General features: G+C 49.1%; 7 protein-coding genes across 13 annotated transcripts; 5 read left to right on the top strand and 2 right to left on the bottom strand.

Annotated features, from left to right (window-relative positions):
• The first annotated feature begins 650 nt into the window (after positions 1 to 650).
• FOIG_08179 (uncharacterized protein) lies at positions 651 to 5,195 on the top strand. Of its 3 annotated transcripts, XM_031208105.1 has the most exons (4): positions 651 to 943; positions 1,069 to 1,998; positions 2,047 to 4,187; positions 4,287 to 5,190. In XM_031208105.1, the coding sequence occupies exons 2-4, from the start codon at positions 1,172 to 1,174 to the stop codon at positions 4,664 to 4,666; spliced, it is 3,348 nt and encodes a 1,115-aa protein (XP_031062239.1). In that variant the 5' UTR covers positions 651 to 943; positions 1,069 to 1,171; the 3' UTR covers positions 4,667 to 5,190. The 3 variants fall into 3 exon arrangements, with proteins under 3 accessions (XP_031062239.1, XP_031062237.1, XP_031062238.1); XM_031208103.1 differs by having other exon boundaries at positions 673 to 943; positions 2,047 to 5,195; XM_031208104.1 differs by lacking the exon at positions 651 to 943 and having other exon boundaries at positions 987 to 1,998; positions 2,047 to 5,195.
• Positions 5,196 to 5,886: 691 nt separating this feature from the next.
• On the bottom strand, positions 5,887 to 9,400 carry FOIG_08180 (uncharacterized protein). Of its 3 annotated transcripts, XM_031208107.1 has the most exons (4): positions 8,968 to 9,381; positions 8,513 to 8,916; positions 6,027 to 8,458; positions 5,909 to 5,963 (listed from the first exon to the last, which is right to left on the bottom strand). In XM_031208107.1, exons 1-3 carry the CDS (start codon positions 9,115 to 9,117, stop codon positions 6,262 to 6,264), a joined length of 2,751 nt encoding a protein of 916 aa, XP_031062241.1. In that variant the 5' UTR covers positions 9,118 to 9,381; the 3' UTR covers positions 5,909 to 5,963; positions 6,027 to 6,261. The 3 variants fall into 3 exon arrangements, with proteins under 3 accessions (XP_031062240.1, XP_031062241.1, XP_031062242.1); XM_031208106.1 differs by having other exon boundaries at positions 5,887 to 8,458; positions 8,968 to 9,400; XM_031208108.1 differs by lacking the exons at positions 5,909 to 5,963; positions 8,968 to 9,381 and having other exon boundaries at positions 5,992 to 8,458; positions 8,513 to 8,947.
• A 193-nt stretch (positions 9,401 to 9,593) lies between these two features.
• On the bottom strand, positions 9,594 to 10,485 carry FOIG_08181 (uncharacterized protein). Its single transcript, XM_031208109.1, has 2 exons — positions 10,210 to 10,485; positions 9,594 to 10,153 (listed from the first exon to the last, which is right to left on the bottom strand). The coding sequence occupies exons 1-2, from the start codon at positions 10,301 to 10,303 to the stop codon at positions 9,786 to 9,788; spliced, it is 462 nt and encodes a 153-aa protein (XP_031062243.1). The 5' UTR covers positions 10,304 to 10,485; the 3' UTR covers positions 9,594 to 9,785.
• A 1,605-nt stretch (positions 10,486 to 12,090) lies between these two features.
• On the top strand, positions 12,091 to 13,351 carry FOIG_08182 (uncharacterized protein). 2 transcript variants are annotated; one of them, XM_031208111.1, is made up of 4 exons: positions 12,091 to 12,280; positions 12,563 to 12,716; positions 12,774 to 13,007; positions 13,066 to 13,351. In XM_031208111.1, exons 1-4 carry the CDS (start codon positions 12,278 to 12,280, stop codon positions 13,092 to 13,094), a joined length of 420 nt encoding a protein of 139 aa, XP_031062245.1. In that variant the 5' UTR covers positions 12,091 to 12,277; the 3' UTR covers positions 13,095 to 13,351. The 2 variants fall into 2 exon arrangements, with proteins under 2 accessions (XP_031062245.1, XP_031062244.1); XM_031208110.1 differs by lacking the exon at positions 12,091 to 12,280 and having other exon boundaries at positions 12,321 to 12,716.
• A 146-nt stretch (positions 13,352 to 13,497) lies between these two features.
• Positions 13,498 to 16,612, top strand: FOIG_08183 (thimet oligopeptidase). 2 transcript variants are annotated; one of them, XM_031208113.1, is made up of 4 exons: positions 13,498 to 13,643; positions 13,694 to 14,642; positions 14,691 to 15,796; positions 15,848 to 16,612. In XM_031208113.1, the coding sequence occupies exons 2-4, from the start codon at positions 13,911 to 13,913 to the stop codon at positions 16,122 to 16,124; spliced, it is 2,115 nt and encodes a 704-aa protein (XP_031062247.1). In that variant the 5' UTR covers positions 13,498 to 13,643; positions 13,694 to 13,910; the 3' UTR covers positions 16,125 to 16,612. The 2 variants fall into 2 exon arrangements, with proteins under 2 accessions (XP_031062247.1, XP_031062246.1); XM_031208112.1 differs by having other exon boundaries at positions 13,498 to 14,642.
• A 527-nt stretch (positions 16,613 to 17,139) lies between these two features.
• FOIG_08184 (uncharacterized protein) lies at positions 17,140 to 17,545 on the top strand (the record flags this gene model as incomplete). The annotated part of the gene is made up of 2 exons (XM_031208114.1): positions 17,140 to 17,203; positions 17,259 to 17,545. 2 exons carry the CDS (start codon positions 17,140 to 17,142, stop codon positions 17,543 to 17,545), a joined length of 351 nt encoding a protein of 116 aa, XP_031062248.1.
• Positions 17,546 to 19,089: 1,544 nt separating this feature from the next.
• Positions 19,090 to 22,144, top strand: FOIG_08185 (uncharacterized protein). Its single transcript, XM_031208115.1, has 4 exons — positions 19,090 to 20,478; positions 20,530 to 20,574; positions 20,624 to 20,829; positions 20,881 to 22,144. Exons 1-4 carry the CDS (start codon positions 20,362 to 20,364, stop codon positions 22,010 to 22,012), a joined length of 1,500 nt encoding a protein of 499 aa, XP_031062249.1. The 5' UTR covers positions 19,090 to 20,361; the 3' UTR covers positions 22,013 to 22,144.
• Positions 22,145 to 22,271: the final 127 nt, after the last annotated feature.

The following is a 22,271-nucleotide window of genomic DNA, read 5'->3' on the forward strand; positions in this document are numbered from 1 at the left end:
ACACTTTTAATACGGGAAATTCTGAACCCCTCTACACCCAAAATGCCCCCAACATCCTTTGAGATCCGGCTTTCTGTGAGCCACAGCATCATTGGCGTACCTTACACATCGAATCGGTGACACTCTTGCTGCATTGTCTATTATTATCACAGACCACTCCGCAAACTTCCTCTCCCGTGCCAACATCGCAGCCTTGCGCGTCAAACCTTGGCTTTCAGGCTGAAGAACGGAGAACGGAGTACCGTTCGATGGGTTTTCGGTCAATTATAATCCCAAACCATGTCAGATATTCCATCTTGTCTGTCATGTGGTGGCCTTGTTGTCAGCATAACCCTCGTGGGTTGTGATGTGATATTGTCACTTCTCCACCCCTTCGCGGCCCGCAGCTTTGGATCTAAGAGTGTGCGTGCGTGATATTGGAGTCTCTCAGAGGCATCAGAACAAGGCCCTTGTCCAAGTGGACCTTCAAAAGTCGTGCTGCTTTCTCAATCGAGGCATATCTTAATGTGTATACCCCTGTCAGACCCTTGTTCTCATCCATGTTCTATGCATGTAAATGCATTGTTGCTCATGCTACGGATTGCTCAAGGTCAGCAAGCTCAGGCGAGGTACCCACAAACTCTTCCAGCACATTTAGCTACAGTGTTGTACTCCCTCTCAATGGATCTTTTGTGATGTTCCTTGCTCTTTGTCTTGAGTCATCTTTTCTTCGGTGACCAGACTAGGATCTCTTTAATTTGGCTGACGCTTGGCTGTTGAGTTTGATTACATACAAACTTTTCCACCTGGTAAATCGGCTCTGCTTTACATCGATCCGCAACTCGGCTCTCTCTCAGCTGCTCCCCTGCCGTATCTATACTGCGGAGTGGCTTACCAGAGTAAATTAACTCTACTTGTGGATGTCGATGTATGTGGGCTTGAATATCCGCATTGCCGGTTTCTGGTAAGGCTCTCTCTGTTGCTCAGCCCCCAACCCAGTCCCAGCTCCTCTATCATATATCTGTGATATTTCTTCAAGCTCAATGCATTAACTCTCTTTGTTTGACGTTTTCTAACATCTCAACCAAGAAGAGTTGGACTTTGACGTTCGTTTCAACCACACTCGCTACTGGGTCCAGACGGCTCTGACGCTGGTATCACTCACTCATTGCATTGAAGGCAGTTGCCTGCCATGCGCTTCTCACTATTGCTCAGTGCCTTAGGCGCTGTAGCTGTTGAGATTCCAGCTCAGAACGCTGGAGAAGGTCTCCATCGAAGGAGTGAATCAGCAAGTATACAACCTGCTGCTGCCGATACGCAGGCGCCCGCTCAAGATGGATACTTCGCCAGCGCTCCCGAAGTTCAGACTTCTGCAGCTAAGGTCGAGCCAGAAACAACAGCGGCTCCGGCACCCCAAGACACCACTGCCGCGCCGACTGAGCAAGACGAGGCCAGTATTGGCGGGGCCGATACAGGAACCCCGTACATCGAGGACGGCACAATGGTGGTTTGGGATGCTAGGTGCGGCTGTCCTAAGCCCGTGACGACGACCGTGGTGGTTCCTCCTCCTCCCCCGGTTATCACAGACAGCTATCCTGCCAACGATCCAACCACAGTAGCTCCACCGCCTGAGACCACCACCGAGCCGCTTCCACCGCCCCCGGTTATCACAGATACTTACATCGTAGTTCCGCCTCCAACCTATGGGCCCTCAACCACCAGCGAGGAGCCTCCTGCGCCTCCAACGACAACGAGTGCAGCCCCATTGCCCCCTACTACCACAACCGAGCCGTATGTACCTCCGACTACAACGACCGAAGCTCCTGAGCCTCCAACTACTACCACTGAAGCCCCTAAGCCTCCGACAACCACTACTGAAGCTCCTGAGCCTCCAACAACAACGACCGAGCCGTGGAAGCCTCCAACTACTACCACTGAGGCCCCTAAGCCTCCGACAACCACCACTGAGGCTTCTGAACCTCCCACCACGACTGCGCCACCTGAGACAACTCAATCTTGGTAAGTCGCTATTGATGATCCAAATAGCTTTCACTAACATGCTTGAAGCGCTCCTGGCGGCATCACCACTGTCACCGAAAAGGTTACAGAGAAGGTCACCGAAAAGGTCACCGTTACTGAGACTGAGAAGGTGACGGAAAAAGTCACGGAGAAGGTGACGGTAACCGAGACTCAAGCTGCATCAACAGTCACAGAAACAGTTCATGAGGGAACTACTGTGGTTGAGACTCGACCTGGACCGACGTATATCGAGACAGAGCCGGTAACAGTGATAGAAACTGTGCCCGGACCAACTTTCGTCGAAACACTTCCAGGGGAGACTATTGTTGAGACTCTACCTCCCGTCACAATCACGGAGCCTGGAGTAACAATCACAGAAGATGGGGGTACTGTTACGGTACCAGGACCAACAGTTACCGAGGCTGGAACGACTGTGACTGAACCGGGCACTACTGTAACGCTTCCTGAAATCACTATAACAGAGCCTGGCAGTACCGTGACTGAGGCTGGAACAACTATTACTCTCCCCGAGGAAACTGTCACTGAGCCCGGAAGCACTGTCACCGAGGCTGGAACCACCGTTACTGAACCTGCATTGACAATTACCGACGTCGTTACTATTCCAGGAAGCAGGGTTACTATCACTGAGGCTGGAGAAGACGAGACAGTGACTATCCCCAGAACTATTGTCCAGCCTGGTGAGGATAGAACTGTGGTAAGGACTGTGACTCTACCTGGCCAGGGAACTGTTGTCACAGTGTCTGGTGAGGAAAGGACCGTCACAGTTCCCGGAGAGCGTACTGTTGTTACTGTCCCTGGAGAGCAGGCTACTGTCACCATTGAATCGGTCGTCACAGAGAGACTGCCTGCAGAGACTGTGACCCTGACTAAGGACGGTGAGACGGTTGTCACAGTGGTTCCAGGCCCTACAACTGTCTACACTACTACCTTGACCATCGGCCAAACAGTACAGCTCCCTCCTACCACAGTGACGGCCACTCCTGGACGCATCACCTTGTGCCCCAAGCCTACAGGTCGATCTGCGCCACTCAACCGCAAGTCTGATCTCACCTTTGGTTGCGAGCCAGGCTACGTCTGCAACCCGCCGAAGCCAGCATGGTGCAACTTCTGGGCGGAGCCACCTGATGAGGACTACCTCTGTGAACCTCAATACTGTATCAAGGCTCCCAAGGTCAAGAAGGCTAAGTGGCGCAAGAACAAGACTGGTTTCTATCCCCGTTCTCCTGGTTACTTCAACCTGAACCCAGAGGCTTTCGGTCTTTCTTATGATATCTTTGAGAAGCAAGTCTACGAGAAGACTGTGAGTGGTGAACTGAAGACCTTCTCGACCGGAAACTGGGCTTCACAGACAACTTTGAGTGACTGGCCTGATGCTACTACTTCGGTATCAGAGTCTTATGACAACATCCCCAGCAACAACCAGCGACGTGGACTCCACATGTTCGACAGGCGAGATGTCACTCCAGCTATTTGCTACGATGACTGTGATGGTGCTTACAAGATCGCACTCTCAACCGGAAAATCGGACAGGCTCTGCAGAGCAGGTTCTTCGTTCCGCGGCAGCTACGATATGTGCCGCGACTGTATCAGTGACAACACTTCCAAGAGCAAGAACACTATTCGCGACTATGTTGAGCCTGAGTTCAACCAGTTCATTGATTATTGTGACGGAAAGGATACCACGACTGCCACCACAGCTGCATCAGGTCCTGAGTCGCAGGTTACTGGATCTGCGGATGTGGAGACGACAGGACAGGTCGAGGCCACCTCTGGCGATTTCAGTGCCCTTCCAGTAACAACAGAAGAGTCTGAGCCTGAGTCTACCAGTGCTGAAGCGGAGCCCCAGCCCACCACTACTGACGCTCCGGAGCCTACTACAGAAGCTGTTTTTACCTCTGATGCTGCTGAGCCGACTACTGTTGGCGATGGGAGCACCGAAATCGCGGAACCTGTTTCCACAGAAGATGCCTCTACAGAAGTTTCTGAGAAGGCCCAAGCGACCACAGATGCAGCTGGATCGACTTCTGGTGCATCACAGCCAACCACATCTGGAGAAGCTGCTGAAGAGAGTTCGGTTCCGGCTGAGACAACTCAAAAGGCCGAGGCGACCGAGACTGGGACAGCAGCTGAGGAGACATCAACCAACGGGTCTGAAAACTCTGAAGCTGGTGAGTCTACCACTTTGTCTGTCACAGCCAAGAGTGTTGTCGTAACTGTCACATCGTCACTTGGTGACTCTGAGACTGATTTAGTTTCTACCATTACAGAAATAGGATCGAGAACAGCCCAGACCAAGGGTATCGAGACGGATTCTGCCGAGACAGGCTCAGAAACTGATGTTTCTGGAGCTGCCACTGAGACGACTGTCAAAGCTACACGCTCTGACAAGGCAGATGCTACTGAATCTGAATCTGAATCTGGAGCTACCGCAACAGAGATAGAGTCAGGATCGGAGACAGAAACAGAGACAGAATCTGGCGCTTCTGGGGCGGCTACTGAGACCAGGTCGCGCCTCGAGACACGCACTTCATCGTCTACCTCAGACGAGACTGCCGCACCTTCAACCGTTGAGGCTTCTGCATCACGGTTGACAGCTGGCTTTGCCACTATCGTCGCAATTTTCTCGATGCTAATGGTGCTCATTTAATCTTCACACAACAACCACTTTTTGAACATATTTTTTCGCTACACTCCTTACATTAATGTCTATTCGACAATGACTACACGTTTATGTTTACGCTTCATGGATACTCAATGCACATACAGGATTTTGGAAGAGACGACTTTACACATTTGGATATTTGGCTTTTGCCACGACACTCATTTGGCGCATGGTGGGAAGCATATAGAATCAGCATTGAGATACCAGACACTCCTTACATATATACCACGGGCATGAGCGAGGAGATGAAATTGTTTTAGTAAGGAGATGGTGGTCATGAATGACCAGATTTAATAGTAAGGGGGTCATATGAAATGCATGGCATGCGGTTCAGAATTGATCATATTGTCGCCGCCGATTTGGCAGGCTGAGTTTTACAATCTTGTTGTCTGTTCTGTTCTGTGTGAGTTGGTGTGGCGTGATGTGATATAGTACAAATATAGAGTACAATCGCCTGCCATATCATACATAGTACAATCTGACAAAAGAAATAATGATGATAATCGTGAAGTCGTCTCGAATCGTGCAACATCCGGCTCCGCTACCAGGCGCACCGAAAAGACATGTCTTATTGATTTTTAGTAAATATTAAATAGTAAATATCTGTGGTTATGAAACTTACTGTTTTTTTATATTTTTTCTCTTTTTCTTGTTTGTTTACCAGTCGCTTAGTCCAAGTTCCTTGCGTCTGACATTGAGAGGCTCGTCAAAGTTGCCAGCTTCAAGGCATTCAAGATATGCAACTTCAGCATCAACTGTCGACCTGCGACGAGGGAAGACCCAAAAGGAAGGAAAAGACAGGCCAAGCATATTGACAGTGTGTTTTGGATATGGCTAACAACCAGTGTTGCTCTTAAAGAGATATGAATGTAATTCTTGTGAGTGAAGGTATTCAGAGACTGTCTTAGACCTCAGAAAAAGCATTCCCACCACCTATTATATATCCCAAACCCTCTCTCAAATCTGAATTCTTGTAAACGCCTCCATCCCCAGAGGATCCCAAAGCCCTATCGCCTTGTCCGCGATCTCGGACGGAAAAGGCAAAGGTTGAACCCTTAAGGGTTCTGGGCTTTTAGCCTGGAATGCAAGGGGCACCGAACGTCTAGTGGCGGCTATCTACGCTGATCAGTCTCTAAGGAAAAAATAAGAAGTCCTAGTTTCTTCGGCATAGCTTCTGTGTGGAATGCTGAAGCTCATAGATGCGGCTGTAGTGTAGAGTCAATCTCGTAGAGGCTTTGACGTAGCGATCTGCTGATGGTTCCTGAAAGAACGGCGTCGATCTCTAGAAATGTGACGACATGAGAGGCTGAATTCAAACAATTGAATAGGAAATGGCATAACTAACATAGTTTGTTTAAGATTGTGGGTGCTTCAACAAGAGTCCTTTTCTTTCATTCATTAACAAAAATCCAGTATCTGAGAAAATTCATCATGTTCATCCCAACCAACGCCGTCATTCCTGAGCTTGTTTGTCATGCACATTAAGTAAGTTACATCAAAGAGCAATAGTCAGAGTCTATGTCTGTATGTATCCAGCTTTTGCCTCCCATCCGTCATTCATCTATCTAGAAAGTCATGTCTCATTCCACAACCAGTCCCTCAAGCACGCGCATTGCTTTTGATCCTTCACTCTCAAATCGGTTAACAATCGACTCGCACTCATACTTCAGCTTCTTCTCGGCCTCTGAAGCATTGTAGTAGATCCACTCTTGCACTGTCATCTGCTTCTCGGGTGACGTCAAAGTCTGACCCTGCTTCAGGTATCGTTCTACGCCATTCTCCTTGTCTGTGTTGACACGTGGTGTTCCGAAGACAGCCTCGAGATCCAACTCTGTCCATGGTGCTGTGCTGCGGAGTCCCGCAATCACGTTGCGCCTGGATGGTGACGAGCGCGTTGGTGTAGAGTTCACTGGTGCAAGTGCTACTCTCTTGGGATTGGAACTCGTGGTCAGTCTGGAAGAGGGCGGTTGGTTCTCGGCGTCAGAGGATTGGGGTGATTGAGAGGGTGAGATGGCTGCTTGTCGAGCCGAGGGTGCGGGAGAAATGATTCTCCCAGGAGTAGATGGCGGGTTCGCCAGGTGAGCCGCGCTTGCGGGTGGTGATGACGGCATAGGCTGTGGTGCGGGAGATGCCTGCGCCGATTCGAACGATACAACACGGGAAGAGGGTGGCCTCTCATCCTTCTGTTCCTCGGACGCGTAGACTTCGACGTCCTCTTGCATGCGCTCTTCAACCGGTTGTGTGAAGGGCTGTGTGGATTCCTGGCTCGCCGCTGCTTCCATCGATTTCCGAGCTTCCAGTGACTTCTTTGAAGGACGTCCACGACCACGTTTAGGAGCCGCTTCACTCACTTGGCTCTCATCAGGTCCAACAGAAGGACGAGATGCCAATGAAGCTTTGGAAGGACGTCCCCGGGGTCGTTTGGTGGGTTGCTCCTCAGCAGGCTCTGGGGTAGCTTCTTCTGGTGCTTCAACTAGTTCCAAATCATTGGCAGAAGCCCTCGAGGCGAGGGATGCCTTGGATGGGCGTCCACGACCTCGGCTGCCTGTACTCAAACGAGAATTATTAGACTTCTTGACAACAGTGTCAGTGCTAACAAGACTATCATTGTGGGTTGTCTCGTCAACCTGAGTCTCTGCTTCTGGTTGTGTGACCTCTTCCTCGGGCATTTCGTGCTCCTGTAGCTGTGCTTTCTCAGGCTCAATTTCATCTTCCTCAACAGGCTCAGGTGCCGCCTTGGCCTTCTTAGACTTGCTCTGCTTGGAAGCTTTTCTAGCTCCAGCCTTTCGTCCCTTCTTTGGGATATGTAATTCCTGATGTTCAGGCTCAGGTAAGTGCTCAGGTTCCATTTCCGGCACTCGTTGAGGCTCATGGTGAGGCGCTGGCTCCTCATCAACCTCCATCTCAGCCTGTAAAGCTCGAAGTTCATCATCAACTTCGTCTTCATTCGGCTCCACTGGCTCGGGATTCAGCATGGCATAGTCCCGGGAATACTCGTGTTGCTCAGCCTTTGCTGTCTTTTCTCCCTTCTCTTTCTTGCTCTGACGTCTTTCAGAATCAGAGTCAGCAGTTATCTCCTCGTCTTCAGTAAGCTGTCTCTCAAGGTCTGCTTCGAGTTGTCGCTCAATCTCATCATCATCAGGGAATGTTCCAGGAGTTGCCTCGTAACCAGTCGTCACTACCTCCGAGGTCGCAGAGCCTGAGGACACGGTGCGAGAAGATTTAGCTGATGCCTTACGTGTCGTCTTCTTCTTGCCGCCCTTCTTAGAAACAGAGACTTCGGTGACATCAACCGACTCATCGTGTTGCAATGTCGACTCATTTACAGAAGCGCTGCCACGTTTCCGCGTGGCACGCTTCTTGCCAGGTGGAGACATGGCCATGCTACTGGCGTCTTCCACTGCTGCGCTGTCTCGCTTCTGCCCTCGAGCAGGCTTTGTTACTGGTGCCTCTTCTTCTTCAATGGATGCCTCGACGTCCTCGACGGGTGCTTCCTTCTTGGCTTTTGTCTTTCGTCCTTTCGTAGTCGCTTTGCGAGCCTTTGTCTTCTTTCCGCCCTGTGTAGTCGAAGTTGTTGTCAAGACGCTGTCCTCAATGGCAGCTGTAGACTCGTTGATCGAGGTCACCTCCGATGCGACTGTAGCGACTGATTGCGCAGACAATCGCGAGGCTTTGGATGCGCGTCCAGCTTTGGTTCGGCCAGATTTCTTAGTAGATTGCGTCTCTTCGAGAAGAATGAAGAACGGGCAGCCAGGTGATCGGTTATAATGCTCATCTCTGTAGACACCCAGTCAGTCCACGCGATATGGGAAACGAAGGTGCGGTACTCACAGAGGCTTGTCGCCAGGCTCCCAGCCGTCGAGGGCGAGTTGGCAGTAGGTGCACGTGGCCATATCGTCCGAGTCTTCAGTCGGTGTGTACTTCCATCCTGCGTCGACCAGCTGCTTGGTTTTGCACTTCCATCCCTTCTTAGAATCATGAGGCCACCTTCCAGCAAATGTGGCCTTTCGAGCATCCTTCATATATGGCTGATCAGGATCTTGTTGCGCATAATCTCCGACCTCGGCTTCAATCGCGGCGACAACCGCCCAGCCACATTCGGGAGCATGCTTCAGGTGCTCGAGGAGAGGGTCGTCGTTGGCTTCCCAGCCGTCGAGGCCCTTGTGGCATAGAAAACATGTGGCATTGTCGGGGTTTTCTGGTGTAGGATTGAAGAAAAGTCCAGCGCGGGCGAGCTACAAGATTGTCAGCGGATTATTATGGTGCAAACGTCGTGGTCATCGTACGCTCGCGGGTGTGATGCTCTTGTGCGGCCAATTCAAAGCTTTTGTGCCCCTTCCGCTCGCTGTAGAACCTCGCTTTTTCGAGTTCTTCTGAAAAGAGGCCAAACGGCTCTCGTATGTGATGAATTGGTCTGTGACGTCGTCAAAAGACATGGTTGTTGTAGTGTTGCGCGTGAAAGCGCGGTCAGTCAAGGGTATTTAAAACAAGACGCGATGCTTCGATTGTGGGCAAACAAATTGAAGAGCTTGGTCCAGTAGCTAGCAAGCGGTCGACGACGTAGAAAAGGAGAAAATAGAATAAATAATCGCGCTCATGAGAGGATATTTTCAACTCGAAAACAAGGGCGCGCGCTGCGTCAACACAATAGAACTGAACAACGGTGAAAGATGGTTGTGGTGGAAGGAATTGAATTAGAGGTGATCGTAGCGAGCGAGGATCTATCCACGACAAGCAAAGCAAGCAAGCAACGCAAAGTGTCGGGGTGGGTCCTGGCGCGTTTGTTTACTTTGGTGGATCCCTGCCAGCAACTCAACCCCAGAGATCTAAACATCCATGGACTTAGGGCCCTAGGTCACCAATAGAGGCCTGAGAAGTACAGAACTTTGTTACGGTGAGTATCAGGTGAAAATATTTCAATGTTGTTGGGGTTAGTCGACTGTCTATTCCGAGATATTCCTAAGTCTGTACCTATTATTATCAATTGGCTCAACCATGTATCTCTTGGTACCGACATCAATCACATAGGAAGAAGCAACATCACAAGTAAATCTTATATAATCTGACCCGTCAATTCTGACTTGAGACCCCGTACATTGATATATCACAGCTTGCCAGCAGCCTTCAGTCCACGCTCGCCATCAACCAAGATACACCAGCCCTCATGACCTCGGCCACCATCGCCAGCAACAACAGCTTCAAATGTCCCAGGAGCGTTGGCAAACTTGAGAACAGCATCATCAAAACTGCCAGGCTGCAGCCACACCGACGGAATGCCCTTCTCCTTTGCCTCTTGAAGCACCTTTAGGGTCGCTGCTGGTGGAGTAATGACTGACAGAGACGTCTGCGTAGGGTCTGAAAGAGCGGTCACACTAGGAACAGTAGGGTGGTCCTTGTTCAAAGCGTTGATTGTCTCTGAGCCCGGGTTGATGGGAGTTACTGGTAAGTCATGGTGGAGATACCAGGCAAAGACTACAAGTTCCTTGATTAGCAAGATACTATGACATACAATGAACAGGTAGCCTTACCGCGATGTCCGAACTTGGCAGGGTTGGAGCTGGCACCTGCCACGGCATAAGCAGATGATGCAAAGAATTTACGAACAGTAGCTTCAGTTGCCATTTTGAAGATAATGTATGTTGTTCAATGCTTAAAGGAACAAGCGTTTGATGATGTTGTAAGTGAGTTTGTGCCGAGGATAAAGGACATTGCGGGGCTTTACTTAAGACACGCAATATCTCACTCACACTTACAACTGATTGCCCATCAACCGGCCATTATAAATCATCGCAGTGTTCGAAGGCTATAGGCGAATCATGAGGCACTTTCCATGTAAAACGCCATTGCCACTGGATCAATTCCCCATTCGGGCAAGTTCCCTCGTACAACAGATGTATCTCCTAGGAGATTGTTGAATTGACACCGCCATTGGAAAGCTGTCTACTGCCTCACATCTAGGTATCGGCTGAGTCGGATGATACTGTGCATCTATCAAGAGGGATTTCGATGCCAATTTATATTGAATCTCTTTTTTGCTTATTTTATGAATTCTAACGTGATCATCAAGTTGTTGTCAAACTAAGTCTATGCTCTTCAACGATTCGAAAGTTAAGAATTCTTTCACACACAGACACCAACTCGAATCATTTAATCCTTCAGAGGCAGAATATACAACGATGGAAAAGACGATGTCAGTGATTGGGGTAACTCATCTAATCTACTGAAGACCTCATCGAGTTTCCCGTTGCAGCAGAAGTGCGATTTTGGAAAGTTGCAAGTTTATTCGGCCTCAGTGTTCAGGGTAACCAACAACAGCTTTGAATCATGAAATACAACGCGGGACAGATCATGATCGGTAGTTAGCAAGCGAACAAGATCTGCGATAAGCTTCATTATTAGCCAGGACTTGAATGATGCTAGCCAAAGCTGGGAAGACTCAAGCCAAGAGATAATTTCCGAGATCGCGGGATGAAATGAAACCCCCATGATGGATTCAAAAGAGATTAAGCGATTACAATGACGTCGTTTTGGAAATTTCAATGTCACATGAAGGGTAGCAGCAATCTCAGGGTTTGCAAAGCTTGGGGTATCTTATCCGAAGTGGCTATCAGGTACAAGGTATGCATAAATTAATCAGACCTCAGTGTAGACACAGAGTAGTGAGGCTATCCTGACCTAGAGTCGCCAGAACAGATAGTCCATAGAGTTTTGGTTATTGAATTGCCGCAGAAGGGTCACTCAAAACATGACGGCATGTGTCTCTCAGAACATAAGGTTCTGGGGTATCAATTAAGGAGGGTTGTCGGCGTAGAAAGACGAGATGAAGCTTTGCAGCGACGTATATAGGGAAATGGATATCCAAGAATAATTGATACGTAGTGAACGGCTTGATGATTTCATCATTCTTAGCTCGCATAAGTGAAACATTGAAACTAAAACGTTGGTTCATTGGGGAGTGTAGCCAAGTATTGGCAGCCTTAATCGACCATTTTAATACAAAGGGTCCTTGTGAGGCTCTGCTGCATTTGGAGGGATGGATTCCATCCAGTGTCACGATAGCCTCACCAGGAAGAGCTTCTGCCGAGACGTATTGAAACCTGAGAACTGCGACTTCGGCAGTTGATTTTTATGTCGAGAGACCTCTTGGGCCAACTTTGATTCATCCAAAAGGGGTCTTGCATTATTTACTCCGGTTTCAATAGTTTCACCGCCAAAACGGCATTAGCAGAAAGAGGACATAATGAGGCAGACAGCTTTGGTGGATGAACCAGCATAGGGGTGCGCAGGCTTTTTCTGGACCTACAGGCCTGGCTGGCTTTGGCCCATAGGATGACCCCGTTGCCCCGTCAGTGTATGGGAAAAGAGCCCAGGGAGGCCAGAGCGTGGAGAGGAAATGCAAACGGAATGCAATCTTGGCCCTCTTTTCCTCTTTCTTCATCTTTCAACCTCTCAACACCATTTCCTGCACTCGAGAACCATCTCAAAGACATCTTTCGACCGTTATAGCAACTGTTTGTTGTGTCACCAACTCAACCAGCCACCCACACCCACACCCACTAACGTCAACGTTGACCCCTCTAATAAAACAAACCAAAAATGGTGAGTGAGCTCAGTTGCCCCGGACACCCCTTTCTTCGCCCACGTAAACAATGCACCCCGCCCTCTGATTCGACAGTTTGGCCGCACGAACAAGTTGGAAGTTGGTTTTGCTTCAGCTCGCCCGGCACAAGCCTTGGTTTTTCTACCTGCATCTCGCATACTTCTACAACTACCGAGTAGCAACACTTTCAATCGCATTCTTCAGAACGCATTTTCCACATACACTCGAGCCTCGAAATCAATCCATAAGCAATCATGTCTTCTAACAAGTTCGATTCTCAGGCTTCTACCAACTACAAGGAGGCTTTCGCCCTGTTCGACAAGCGCGGAAACGGCCGTGTCACTGTTGACAGCCTCGGTGATCTGCTGCGCGCCTGCGGTCAGAACCCTACCCTCGCTGAGATCCAGGACCTCGAGAAGAATGTCGGTGGTGAATGTGAGTACACTTCCCGTGATGCGATTTAAAAGCGCATAGCTGACCTTGGCGACACAGTCGACTTCGAGACATTCCAGCGTGTTTTGAACCGCCCCGGCGGCTTCCGCGATCCCGGCGAGCCTGAGGAATACTGCCGCGGTTTCCAAGTGTTTGATAAGGATATGACGGGTTTCATCGGCGTCGGCCAGCTCAAGTACATTCTGACAAACCTGGGCGAGAAGATGACTGATGAGGAGGTCGATGAGCTCCTCAAGGCCGTTGACACCAGCTCAGGCCAGGTCAACTACACTGGTAGGTTCTACAATACCCGATACCCAATGGGGCAGCAGCTAATGCGATACAATTACAGACCTCGTGCGAACCATTCTCGCCAACTAGACAAGGTACAGATATGGGCGGGTTAGGTTATGCATCTGCGTTGACGGACCGGCGTTTGCTTGATTGATTGATTATGGATATGGATGGAAATCGGCTATGGGAACGCTGAAATGATGAATTATTGCTGCGCATTTGCGACGCACTAGCATGTTGGATTTTTGTAGATACTTAGGGGACAGGAGTCTAGAAATGAAGCTCTATGTGCCTTGACTTTGACGGTGTCTCATTTGGTGAAGTTATCATGGCTTTCGCCTCTGTTTACATAAACAGTTTCACATAAATCAATTAAACTCGGTTATGGCCTCAAGCCTAAATTATGCCATAATTATAGCACATGATAACTCATTAGCCGCCCTGATCATGACACCGCATCCGATTGCCCCGCGTTTTCCACCCAGAAGCGGGTCCATAGGAGCTTTACCTTAGCTGCACCTTCACTTAAGGTATCGCCCCATCTTGCTGCATCTACAGTAACGCCCTCTCAACGCCTTTGACGCCTAGAGACGGATCAATCGATTTAGTCTCAGAGCATAAGCCCCTCTTTCAACTGTAGGTTGCCTCAATCATCCATGGTCAAGCCAATCGGCTAACATCCCAAGAAACATCCCGAGCCCGTCCATCATATTTGTATCCAAGCTGGATAAGCGTGCTTCCCGCAGACCCCTCCTCCTCCTCCTACTCTCTCTCTTCATTCTTCTCGTCGCCGTCACTCTGGCTTCCTCACGAGCCTTCTCTCGTCTCGGCTCTTTAGTGAATCACTTCAGATTCCAAGCCCCACGAACTATTCTATCACGAAGACAGCTTGTTACTAGCACAATGGCTCCCGACAAGTATCGTAACCCTCCTCAGGCACCGCCTCTGTTCACCGCCACCCCCGAATCGATCGCTGCCGATACCAAGAAGCTTTGCGATGCTACCAAGAATGTGTTGGACTCTGTAACTGCGAATGTTACTGCCGACAAGGCGTCTTTTGCCAATGTGCTTGAGCCCATCCTCATTGACGAGAACTTGGCTGCTACGCAGAGACGCATCTTGACCTTCTACCACCATGTTTCCACCAACAAGGAGCTTCGCGATGCCTCCACTGAGGCTGAGAGCGCCTTCAATGACTTCGGCATTGAATGCAACATGCGGGAGGATGTCTTCAACGCTGTCGATGCTGCCTACGCCAACCGAGCATCTCAGGATCTCACCAAGGAGCAGGCGCACGTCCTTGAGAAGGAGCGACAGAAGTACATTCGAAACGGTCTTCGGCTGCCCGCCGGTCCCAAGCGAGACCGCTTCAAGGAGATCCAGAAGCGTCTGAGCGAGCTTGAGATAAAGGCCCAGAAAAACCTTAACGAGGAGAAGGGTGCCATCTGGTTCACTCCCGAGGAACTCAAGGGAGTTCCTTCTGACGACATTGACATTGATTCCCTGGAGAAGGGTACTGGCGAAAATGAGGGCAAAGTCAAGCTGTCCTTTAAGTACAACCATTACTTCCCTCTCATAAAGTATGCTATCGATGCCGATACTCGCCGCAAGTACACCATCGCGGAATCCAACAAGGTGAGACGAGTAACGAAACTTCAAAATCTCGGCTAATTGAACCTTCAGGCGAATGTCAATGTTCCTATCTTCCAAGAGATCATCACCCTCCGAGATGAGGCCGCTCGCCTTCTCGGTTACGACAACCATGCCGCTCTGCGCATTGAAGAAAAGATGGCCAAGACTCCTGCTGCTGTTCGCACTTTCCTAGACGATCTTCGAAACAGATTGGCCGAAGGTGGTGCGAAGGAGATCAACGCACTGAAGGAGTACAAGAAGAAGGACTACGAGGAGCGCGGCCTTTCATTTGACGACAGCTTCTACATGTGGGACACATCGTTCTACTCCAGAATACAGAAGGAGAAGGAGTATAGTGTTGATGAAGCCGCCATCTCACAGTACTTCCCTGTTGAGTCGACATTTGCCGGCATGCTTAAGATTTTCGAGGAGATTTTCGGCTTCGTGTTTGTCGAGCTCAAGCCTGAAGAGCGAGCGAGGCTCAGCCCCACTGGCAAGGCCGAAGACATTGTGTGGCATGAGGATGTTCTGATCTACAGCGTGTGGGACGATGAGGCCTCGGGCTCAAGCTTCAACGGTTACCTATACCTGGACCTTCACCCCCGTGACAACAAGTATGGCCACAACGCCAACTTCAACCTCGAGCCTGGTTATGTCACTGAGGATGGCAAGAAGCATTACCCCGTCACTGCTCTTGTCTGCAACTTTAGCAAGCCTACACCAAAGAAACCTTCTCTGCTTAAGCATCATGAGGTTGTGACCCTGTTCCACGAGCTGGGCCATGGCATTCACGACTTGGCTGGCCGCACCCGCTACAGCTACTTCCATGGAACTTCCACAGTGCTCGATTTCGTTGAAGCTCCCTCTCAAATGCTGGAGAACTGGTGCTGGACACCTAGCGTGCTTAAATCGCTTTCCAAGCATTGGGAGACTCAAGAGCAAATTCCCGACGAGCTTATTGAGAAGCTTGTCTCTACCAAGCGTCTCAACTCCGCTATAGGTGCACTAGGACAACTCGTTATTGGACTCTTTGACATGACTGTGCACACACCCGAGTCCCATGAGGCTGTCAAGAAGCTCAACGCTGGCCGAGTTTGGAACACCCTTAGGCATGAGATCTCCGGCACCAAGGGCCCTGAGGACCTGGGCGAGGGACTGTAAGTACCTACTGGAGATAACATTTGACTGTTAAACTAACTTGCATGTAGTGAATGGGGCAATAGGCACGCCGGTATTGGCCACTTCATCGGCGGCTACGATGCCGGTTACTACGGCTACCTCTACTCAGAGGTGTTCTCGCTCGACATGTTCCACTCATTCTTCGCCAAGAACCCAATGGACGGTAAGGAGGGTCGCCGATATCGCCATACCGTTCTTGAGAGAGGTGGAAGTATCCCAGAGTTGGAATTCTTGAGGGAGTTCTTGGGCCGAGAACCTAGTTCGGAAGCTTTCTATAAGGAGCTTGGACTTTCTTCAACCGCGTAGATAGCCTCGAAGAAAGCCGCGAAAAAAAGCCGCGTAGACAATGTTTTATCATACCAAAGTCAGCGAAGCAGAAGAGAATAAAGCATCAGCGATTGGTCAGATAAAAGAAATAAGGTCGTGAAAGGACTGCAGCTCGGAATGTTTATCGGTGACCGACGTGGAAGTGTTGCACGAGAATAGTACCAAGTTCTTGGTTTCCAGGGGATGCAGTGATATAGGAGAACAGAATCTCGTATCTTGCGGCCACCCGCGCCGTAGATCTTGGTACCTTGGTGTTGTGCCTGGAGATTGGCCATGCAATGACCACACTCTAATGTTGTTACTGGACGGGCTGTAGATGCAAGGTTGGCTGCATGGGTAGTGGTGTTGTACAGTTATAGCGTTGTGTAACTCAGCGTTTTCGCCAAGTCGAGGACTGATAATTTGAAATTAGAAAAACGATCCTCGTAAGAATGCAAAATGAGAACTCAGCTGCGTCTATCGAATGCAATCACCCGTTACCGGGAAATAACCTTGGAGTTCACCGTGGCCTGCAGGCTCCCTTTCGGTCAGGATTTCTGAGCGATAGAAGCGCTTATTTAAGCTTAACTTGTTGAAATCGATTTGAAAGAGCTGATTGGAAGCACAGGGAGTGGCCTAATAAAGGATCATATTAACTGTAAACATGGACTGAAAGGAGAGATATTCAAGATTAAGGAGCACAGACTCGAAGTTGCTGGCTGAAAATACAGAACAAGAACAAACGCTTGCCAAGGACTGATGTCGAGAGATCCAATTCCAAGGAGTCGGTAAGAAAAATCTGACTTGGAAGGATTGTGGTTACATTCAGTCGATAGTGTGTCGAAATAATGGGCTGTTTTCTAGGATAAGGCACTCGGAGTTTCGGACAACTTGCTCACCTTTGATCAAGGACCTTGTAAGTTGGATGGTGTCGCCTAGATTTACTAATCCGCGATATCAACTCATAGTATTCTGAGCCAAGTGCTTACAGTGGCCTTGAACGGCCTAGTTCACAATGTTGTGGTATCATCCCCAGGATCTCGAACAACAAGGAACACATCATCAAGAATCGTGGGGAAGTGAGATTCACATTGCGGAGGCATCTCCGTCCCGAAATCATACTGAGATACACAGACCCTGGGGAATACCTGGTCTACATGAAGCGATTCTGGGGGAATATCATCAACGGGGAGATCCGGAGCCGTGTGGAGGTGAGGAAAACGGCGCTTGATCTCCGTGTGGCTGGCTCCCGCGGCCGCCGCGATGGCTTAATCACTTCACTTTACGCTGGAGAAGGCATCCAGAATGCTCAACTACCGGGTACTAAGCCGGGCGCTACGGCGTTGAACGGGCTTTCCCCTCCGCGCCGCCGGTTCCCTTCCATCAGGCCACTCCAAAGATCCCTGAGGGGAAGAGATTGAAGAGCCAATAGGAGGTGAGGATTTGAAAGACGAGACGGGGGAGAACAGACGAGAATGACACGGTTTGTATTTTATCTTGAGAGTTTGAGTTTGAGTTTGATGGAATCTGCGGAGAAGCTGAAGCTGGTTGAAGTTATGGATGGCTTGAGTGGGGGAACGGGTAGTCTAAGTCAAAGATTGCGGGGAAGATGGGGTAACATGAGGGCATTGCAGACGATGAGATGCTGTTATCATATCAAAATACAATTGATTATTATTTGATACTTGATACTTGATAATGCATTGTATATCATTGCTGCCTAGAATAAGTGGAAATATGATAGATATTTGAACTGCTTCACCGGTGAGAGATAGCCTTCTGCTTGTCTCATCACCAAGCAGCCACAGATGTATATTCAGTCAACTATTATACTGCACCTTGCACATCTTTATTTCAACATGTACGTATCCGAGCTGAAATCCCTATTCACCATCTTGACCTACTCTCATATGCTGTAATAACGGCATCAACGGGGTGGCTGAAGAATCAGAAGGGTATGACTGGACAGACTCTCTTCCTCGCTTCTAGGGCACGTTCCAGAAACGAAGCGTCATATGCAGGCTCCCTAGCGCTAAACCATCTCCAAAATGTGTTTAGCGGGCTGATGTTCCAGGCGATGTCACTCCCAAAAACGTGGCGGGGACCGGCGGGAAGACCGTAGCGTGCGGAGCAAACACCGGGACTGGACCGTGCTATACGTGGGAGGGGAGACCTAAAGGAGGGGACGAATAGCTTTTTGAAGATTGGTTTGTATCACGAAACATATTGAGAGTGTCTGATTCGTTGGGGCTTACTCGAAAGGTGTTTGATACGATTTACTAGTTAGTTGTTAGTATGAGAATACAGGGCTAGAATGAAGCCATGATCTCTTCCTTGTTCCTGGCTGAAGATCTTGGCTCAAGGAGTGAGAAGAGGGGAAACTAAAGTGCCGTTGAGAATGGAGATACAAAGTCTTGGCTGTGTTAAAAGCAGCGAATGTGAGAGAGAAAAACTGGGACTGATGAGGGGATACTAGGTTAGTTTTGAAAGACGCGCTTCCGATAGTTGGACCTAATGCCTAGGCAAACAGCGGATCCGATGCAAGATAGGCAATGTAGGGATAGATGTGAACAAACAGTCGTCCAACAGTGAACCCCAGAATTAGAATCTGTGAATCTGAATCTCTTTAGGGACATGTTTGCGTCTGTGTCAAGAATGGGATGACATGACATGGCCCGTCCCCCGTCATCTCTGAACACAAGGTCTTTCATCTGGAGACACAGTAACATGACATTACATGACATGACATTACATTACATGAGATGAGATGCCATGCACGATTCGATTTCAGCAGGCTTCGAAATAATGGTACATGTACACCGATCAATTCTATCTACTACGTCGTTAGTCCTCGGAAGACACGGCGCTGATCTCTAAGAAAGTTGGAGAAAATAAACTTCAACTTGGCATTGGAGATTCGTTAAGTGATTTTCACACTAACGAAACTACACCACAACCCTGATGATCTAGTCTACTACCCTGTAAACCAATTAATGACCATTCGCTAGTCTGACCCGACTCACTCTATCCTTCTCTCACCTTTCCCTTCATCACGGCTCACACCTCGTACATGGGTTACATGGCCCAACACGCTCAGAGCGCCATCTCGCGTGGCCGTCGCTCGGAAACACAAGGAAAGAAAAAGACAAAAAGAGCGTCACGTTTAGCGTTACATGGCCCATCTGCCGGGCTCCATAATGATTTCCAACTAACTCAAGTCAAGTCATATCAAGTCAAGGACAATGTAAGTTGATGCGTGCAAGGATTGTATTCCCTGCAACGGTACCCCAAGCCCCCGCAAGAGAGAAAAGAAGAGCAAGATTCTCATGCGGCGAGTATTTCTCTACACCCCCTCCCCTTCTGAGACATAAGAGATTTTCATACCCTGTAAATGTGGAGGAGAGACACATCGAGGAGGATTCTGACATGTGGTTCGTCGGTTAGTTTAGTCGGCTGCAGTAAACGGACGGACAAACGGAGGAGACAAGGGATTTCAAGGGTTGTTGTTATGGTTGCATACTACTCCAATTCCTTTCTCTCCGCACTATCAAGAACAAGACCATCATCCCTACATCGTTGGCTCAAGATGAGAAACGTGGGCGCCCAACTTCTCCACACGCCGAGTTAGGGATCTAATACGTTGAGAAGTGAGGCTTTCCTAGGATAGACTCAAGCCTGGGGGAGATTGAAATAATTGACTATTAAAAGGGCCACTTTCCCCAGGTTTTTCGAACGAGATATCTTGCCAGAACAGTCCAAGACAAGGCCACCATTTACAACTATCATCAAGAACAGAAACAAAGTCAGAATTGGAAACTTGCTTCTTCTTTGCTTGTTTCCTTCTCCCGTTTCTCGCCTCGTTGATACTACGCAAATAAGAGGGTTTCCTTCCTTCCCCCTTGTTGCACTTGCACTGTCACTCCCGCGTCTGGGGTTCATTGCCTTCCATACTTGACTTGGCCCTACAGCTCCTTCTCTCTGTCTCTCATATTGACGAGATTCAGTTGCTCAGATACCACCCTCCTCCTCTTTTGAGCCTCCATTCTTAGGTTCCTTCCTCCCCTTCTGTCTCGGCTGGTTGCTTCTCTGCATCCTTCGTCCTCCATCAGTTCCTTCCCACCACGTTTTTTTTTAGAAGCCGACCCTACTTCTACCCTTTACCTTCTCGTGTGATCTTACGATAGATTACCTACAACCCTTGTCTATAAAGTTCTTGGATTGTTTGAGATTCCTCACCATGAGCGACTACGATCGAAAGGAAACTTTGGAGGAAAAGGCTTCCACCTCGGAAGTTGATCTTGCTGGTGTTACTAACCCTTATGCTGGACTTACTGAGGAAGAGGCGAGGGAAGCTGTAAGTTGCATTGAAACAAATGTTTGATGACCTGCACTAACAAGGTTTCAGGAGAAGAAGTTACTTCGAAAGATCGATATGAAACTCGTTCCTTGGGTATGACAACTCTGCACTATATAACATGTAACCTACTGACCACAGTCAGCTCTGCCTCCTTTACCTCATCTGCTTCCTCGACCGAACCAATATCGGTAATGCAAAGATCGCTGGTTTACTGGATGATGTGCATATGGACACTCACCATTTCAACTTGACTTTGACCATTTTCTACATCTCATACGCTGTCTTTGAGCCTCTTGCCAATGTCCTGCTCAAGTGGTCCAAGCCATCCATCTTCATTCCTGCCATCATGTGAGTTTAAATCCCCAGTAAACCACTAGCACAAAACTAATTCGTATTCAGGGTCCTCTGGGGTGCTTCAATGCTGGGAATGGGCTTCGTCAAGACCTGGGACGGCCTCATGGCTGCTCGATGGTTCCTTGGTGTCACAGAAGCCGGTCTCTTCCCCGGAATTAACTACTACCTATCCTGCTGGTATAAGCGATCCGAATTCGGTGCTCGTGCCGCGTGGTTCTTCTCAGCTGCAGCTCTTGCCGGTTCTTTTGGTGGTCTCCTGGCTGCTGCTATCCAGAAGATGGATGGTGTCTCCGGTATTGCTGGTTGGGCATGGATTTTCATCCTCGAAGGTCTCATGACCATCGTTGTTGGTATCATCTCGTTCTGGATGGTCCACGATTTTCCCACCGATGCCAAGTTTATCACTGAGGAGGAACGAGCTCGTGTCATCTATCGACTCACTGCCGATAAGCAATCTTCTGCCCAGGAGGAACAATTCAAGATGAAGTACTTCTGGCAGTCCATCACCGACTGGAAGACCTACTGCGGTATGCTCATCTACATGGGGCCCCTGATGCCCCTGTACTCTTTCAGCGTTTTCCTGCCTACCATCATCCAGAACATGGCCTTCACCGACAAAAAGGCCGTCGTCAAGAACCAGCTTCTCAGCGTACCACCCTACGCTTTGGCCGCAGTTGTTACTATTTGCGTTGGTATGTACTCTGACAGACTCAACAAGCGAGGCATCTTCAACCTGTGCGCTGCCCCTGTTGGTATGGCAGGCTTCATCATGCTTATCGCTTCTACCAACCCTGCTGTTCAGTACACTGGTTGCTTCCTGGGTGCCCTGGGTATTTACCCTGTCATTCCAATCACGATCAGTTGGGTCGCCAACAATGTTGAGGGTGTTTACAAGCGAGGCATCACTCTTGGGTTTGTCATAGGATGGGGCAACCTCAACGGTGTTGTGAGCAGCAACGTCTTCATCAACGGTCCACGATTCTACCCAGGACATGGAACCGTCCTTGCCTACATGTTTGGTGGTATTTTTTGTGGAAGTCTCCTAATGTATGTTTTGCTCTCGCGTGAGAACAAGGCGCGGTTGGCTGGTGAGCGGGATCACCTAGTGGAGGGCAAGTCTGAGGCGGAGATCCATGAGATGGGAGATAAGCGACCCGATTTCCTTTACACACTGTAATAATGTTTACGATACGTCAGAAATAGGAGGATTGTTAGCGGTGGATGGCATTATACAGGGTGTATAGTTTTGAGTTCTTTTGTTAGTTAGAGTGTAAAGTGGCTCTGAGCTCAATCGATGCACTACCCGACTTGTCTCTTTACTCTGCATTTTGTGACGGCTGTGTGCATAATTCTCTCATGCGAGAGCTACAGGTGAGAAACTGTGCTGTGGGTTTGTCTTTGAGACAGCCAATTGAATGGGCTTTTGATGTTCTAGA

Source organism: Fusarium odoratissimum (genome assembly GCF_000260195.1).
Source record: "Fusarium odoratissimum NRRL 54006 unplaced genomic scaffold supercont1.12, whole genome shotgun sequence".
NCBI lineage: Eukaryota > Fungi > Ascomycota > Sordariomycetes > Hypocreales > Nectriaceae > Fusarium > Fusarium odoratissimum.

Bases quoted from the DNA above. Each gene is read 5' to 3' on its own strand.
- FOIG_08179 (XM_031208103.1), top strand. From the start codon at position 1,172: ATGCGCTTCTCACTATTGCTCAGTGCCTTAGGCGCTGTAGCTGTTGAG. The intron at 1,999-2,046 runs GTAAGTCGCTAT...ACATGCTTGAAG, and splicing joins CCTGAGACAACTCAATCTTG to CGCTCCTGGCGGCATCACCA.
- FOIG_08180 (XM_031208106.1), bottom strand. From the start codon at position 9,117: ATGTCTTTTGACGACGTCACAGACCAATTCATCACATACGAGAGCCGT. The intron at 8,917-8,967 runs GTACGATGACCA...ACAATCTTGTAG, and splicing joins AGAGCATCACACCCGCGAGC to CTCGCCCGCGCTGGACTTTT. The intron at 8,459-8,512 runs GTGAGTACCGCA...GGGTGTCTACAG, and splicing joins GAGCCTGGCGACAAGCCTCT to AGATGAGCATTATAACCGAT.
- FOIG_08182 (XM_031208110.1), top strand. From the start codon at position 12,536: ATGTCTTCTAACAAGTTCGATTCTCAGGCTTCTACCAACTACAAGGAG. The intron at 12,717-12,773 runs GTGAGTACACTT...TTGGCGACACAG, and splicing joins GAAGAATGTCGGTGGTGAAT to TCGACTTCGAGACATTCCAG. The intron at 13,008-13,065 runs GTAGGTTCTACA...ATACAATTACAG, and splicing joins AGGCCAGGTCAACTACACTG to ACCTCGTGCGAACCATTCTC.
- FOIG_08185 (XM_031208115.1), top strand. From the start codon at position 20,362: ATGAGCGACTACGATCGAAAGGAAACTTTGGAGGAAAAGGCTTCCACC. The intron at 20,575-20,623 runs GTATGACAACTC...GACCACAGTCAG, and splicing joins ATATGAAACTCGTTCCTTGG to CTCTGCCTCCTTTACCTCAT. The intron at 20,830-20,880 runs GTGAGTTTAAAT...ATTCGTATTCAG, and splicing joins ATCTTCATTCCTGCCATCAT to GGTCCTCTGGGGTGCTTCAA.
- FOIG_08183 (XM_031208112.1), top strand. From the start codon at position 13,911: ATGGCTCCCGACAAGTATCGTAACCCTCCTCAGGCACCGCCTCTGTTC. The intron at 14,643-14,690 runs GTGAGACGAGTA...TTGAACCTTCAG, and splicing joins CCATCGCGGAATCCAACAAG to GCGAATGTCAATGTTCCTAT. The intron at 15,797-15,847 runs GTAAGTACCTAC...ACTTGCATGTAG, and splicing joins GAGGACCTGGGCGAGGGACT to TGAATGGGGCAATAGGCACG.
- FOIG_08181 (XM_031208109.1), bottom strand. From the start codon at position 10,303: ATGGCAACTGAAGCTACTGTTCGTAAATTCTTTGCATCATCTGCTTAT. The intron at 10,154-10,209 runs GTAAGGCTACCT...AGGAACTTGTAG, and splicing joins TGCCAAGTTCGGACATCGCG to TCTTTGCCTGGTATCTCCAC.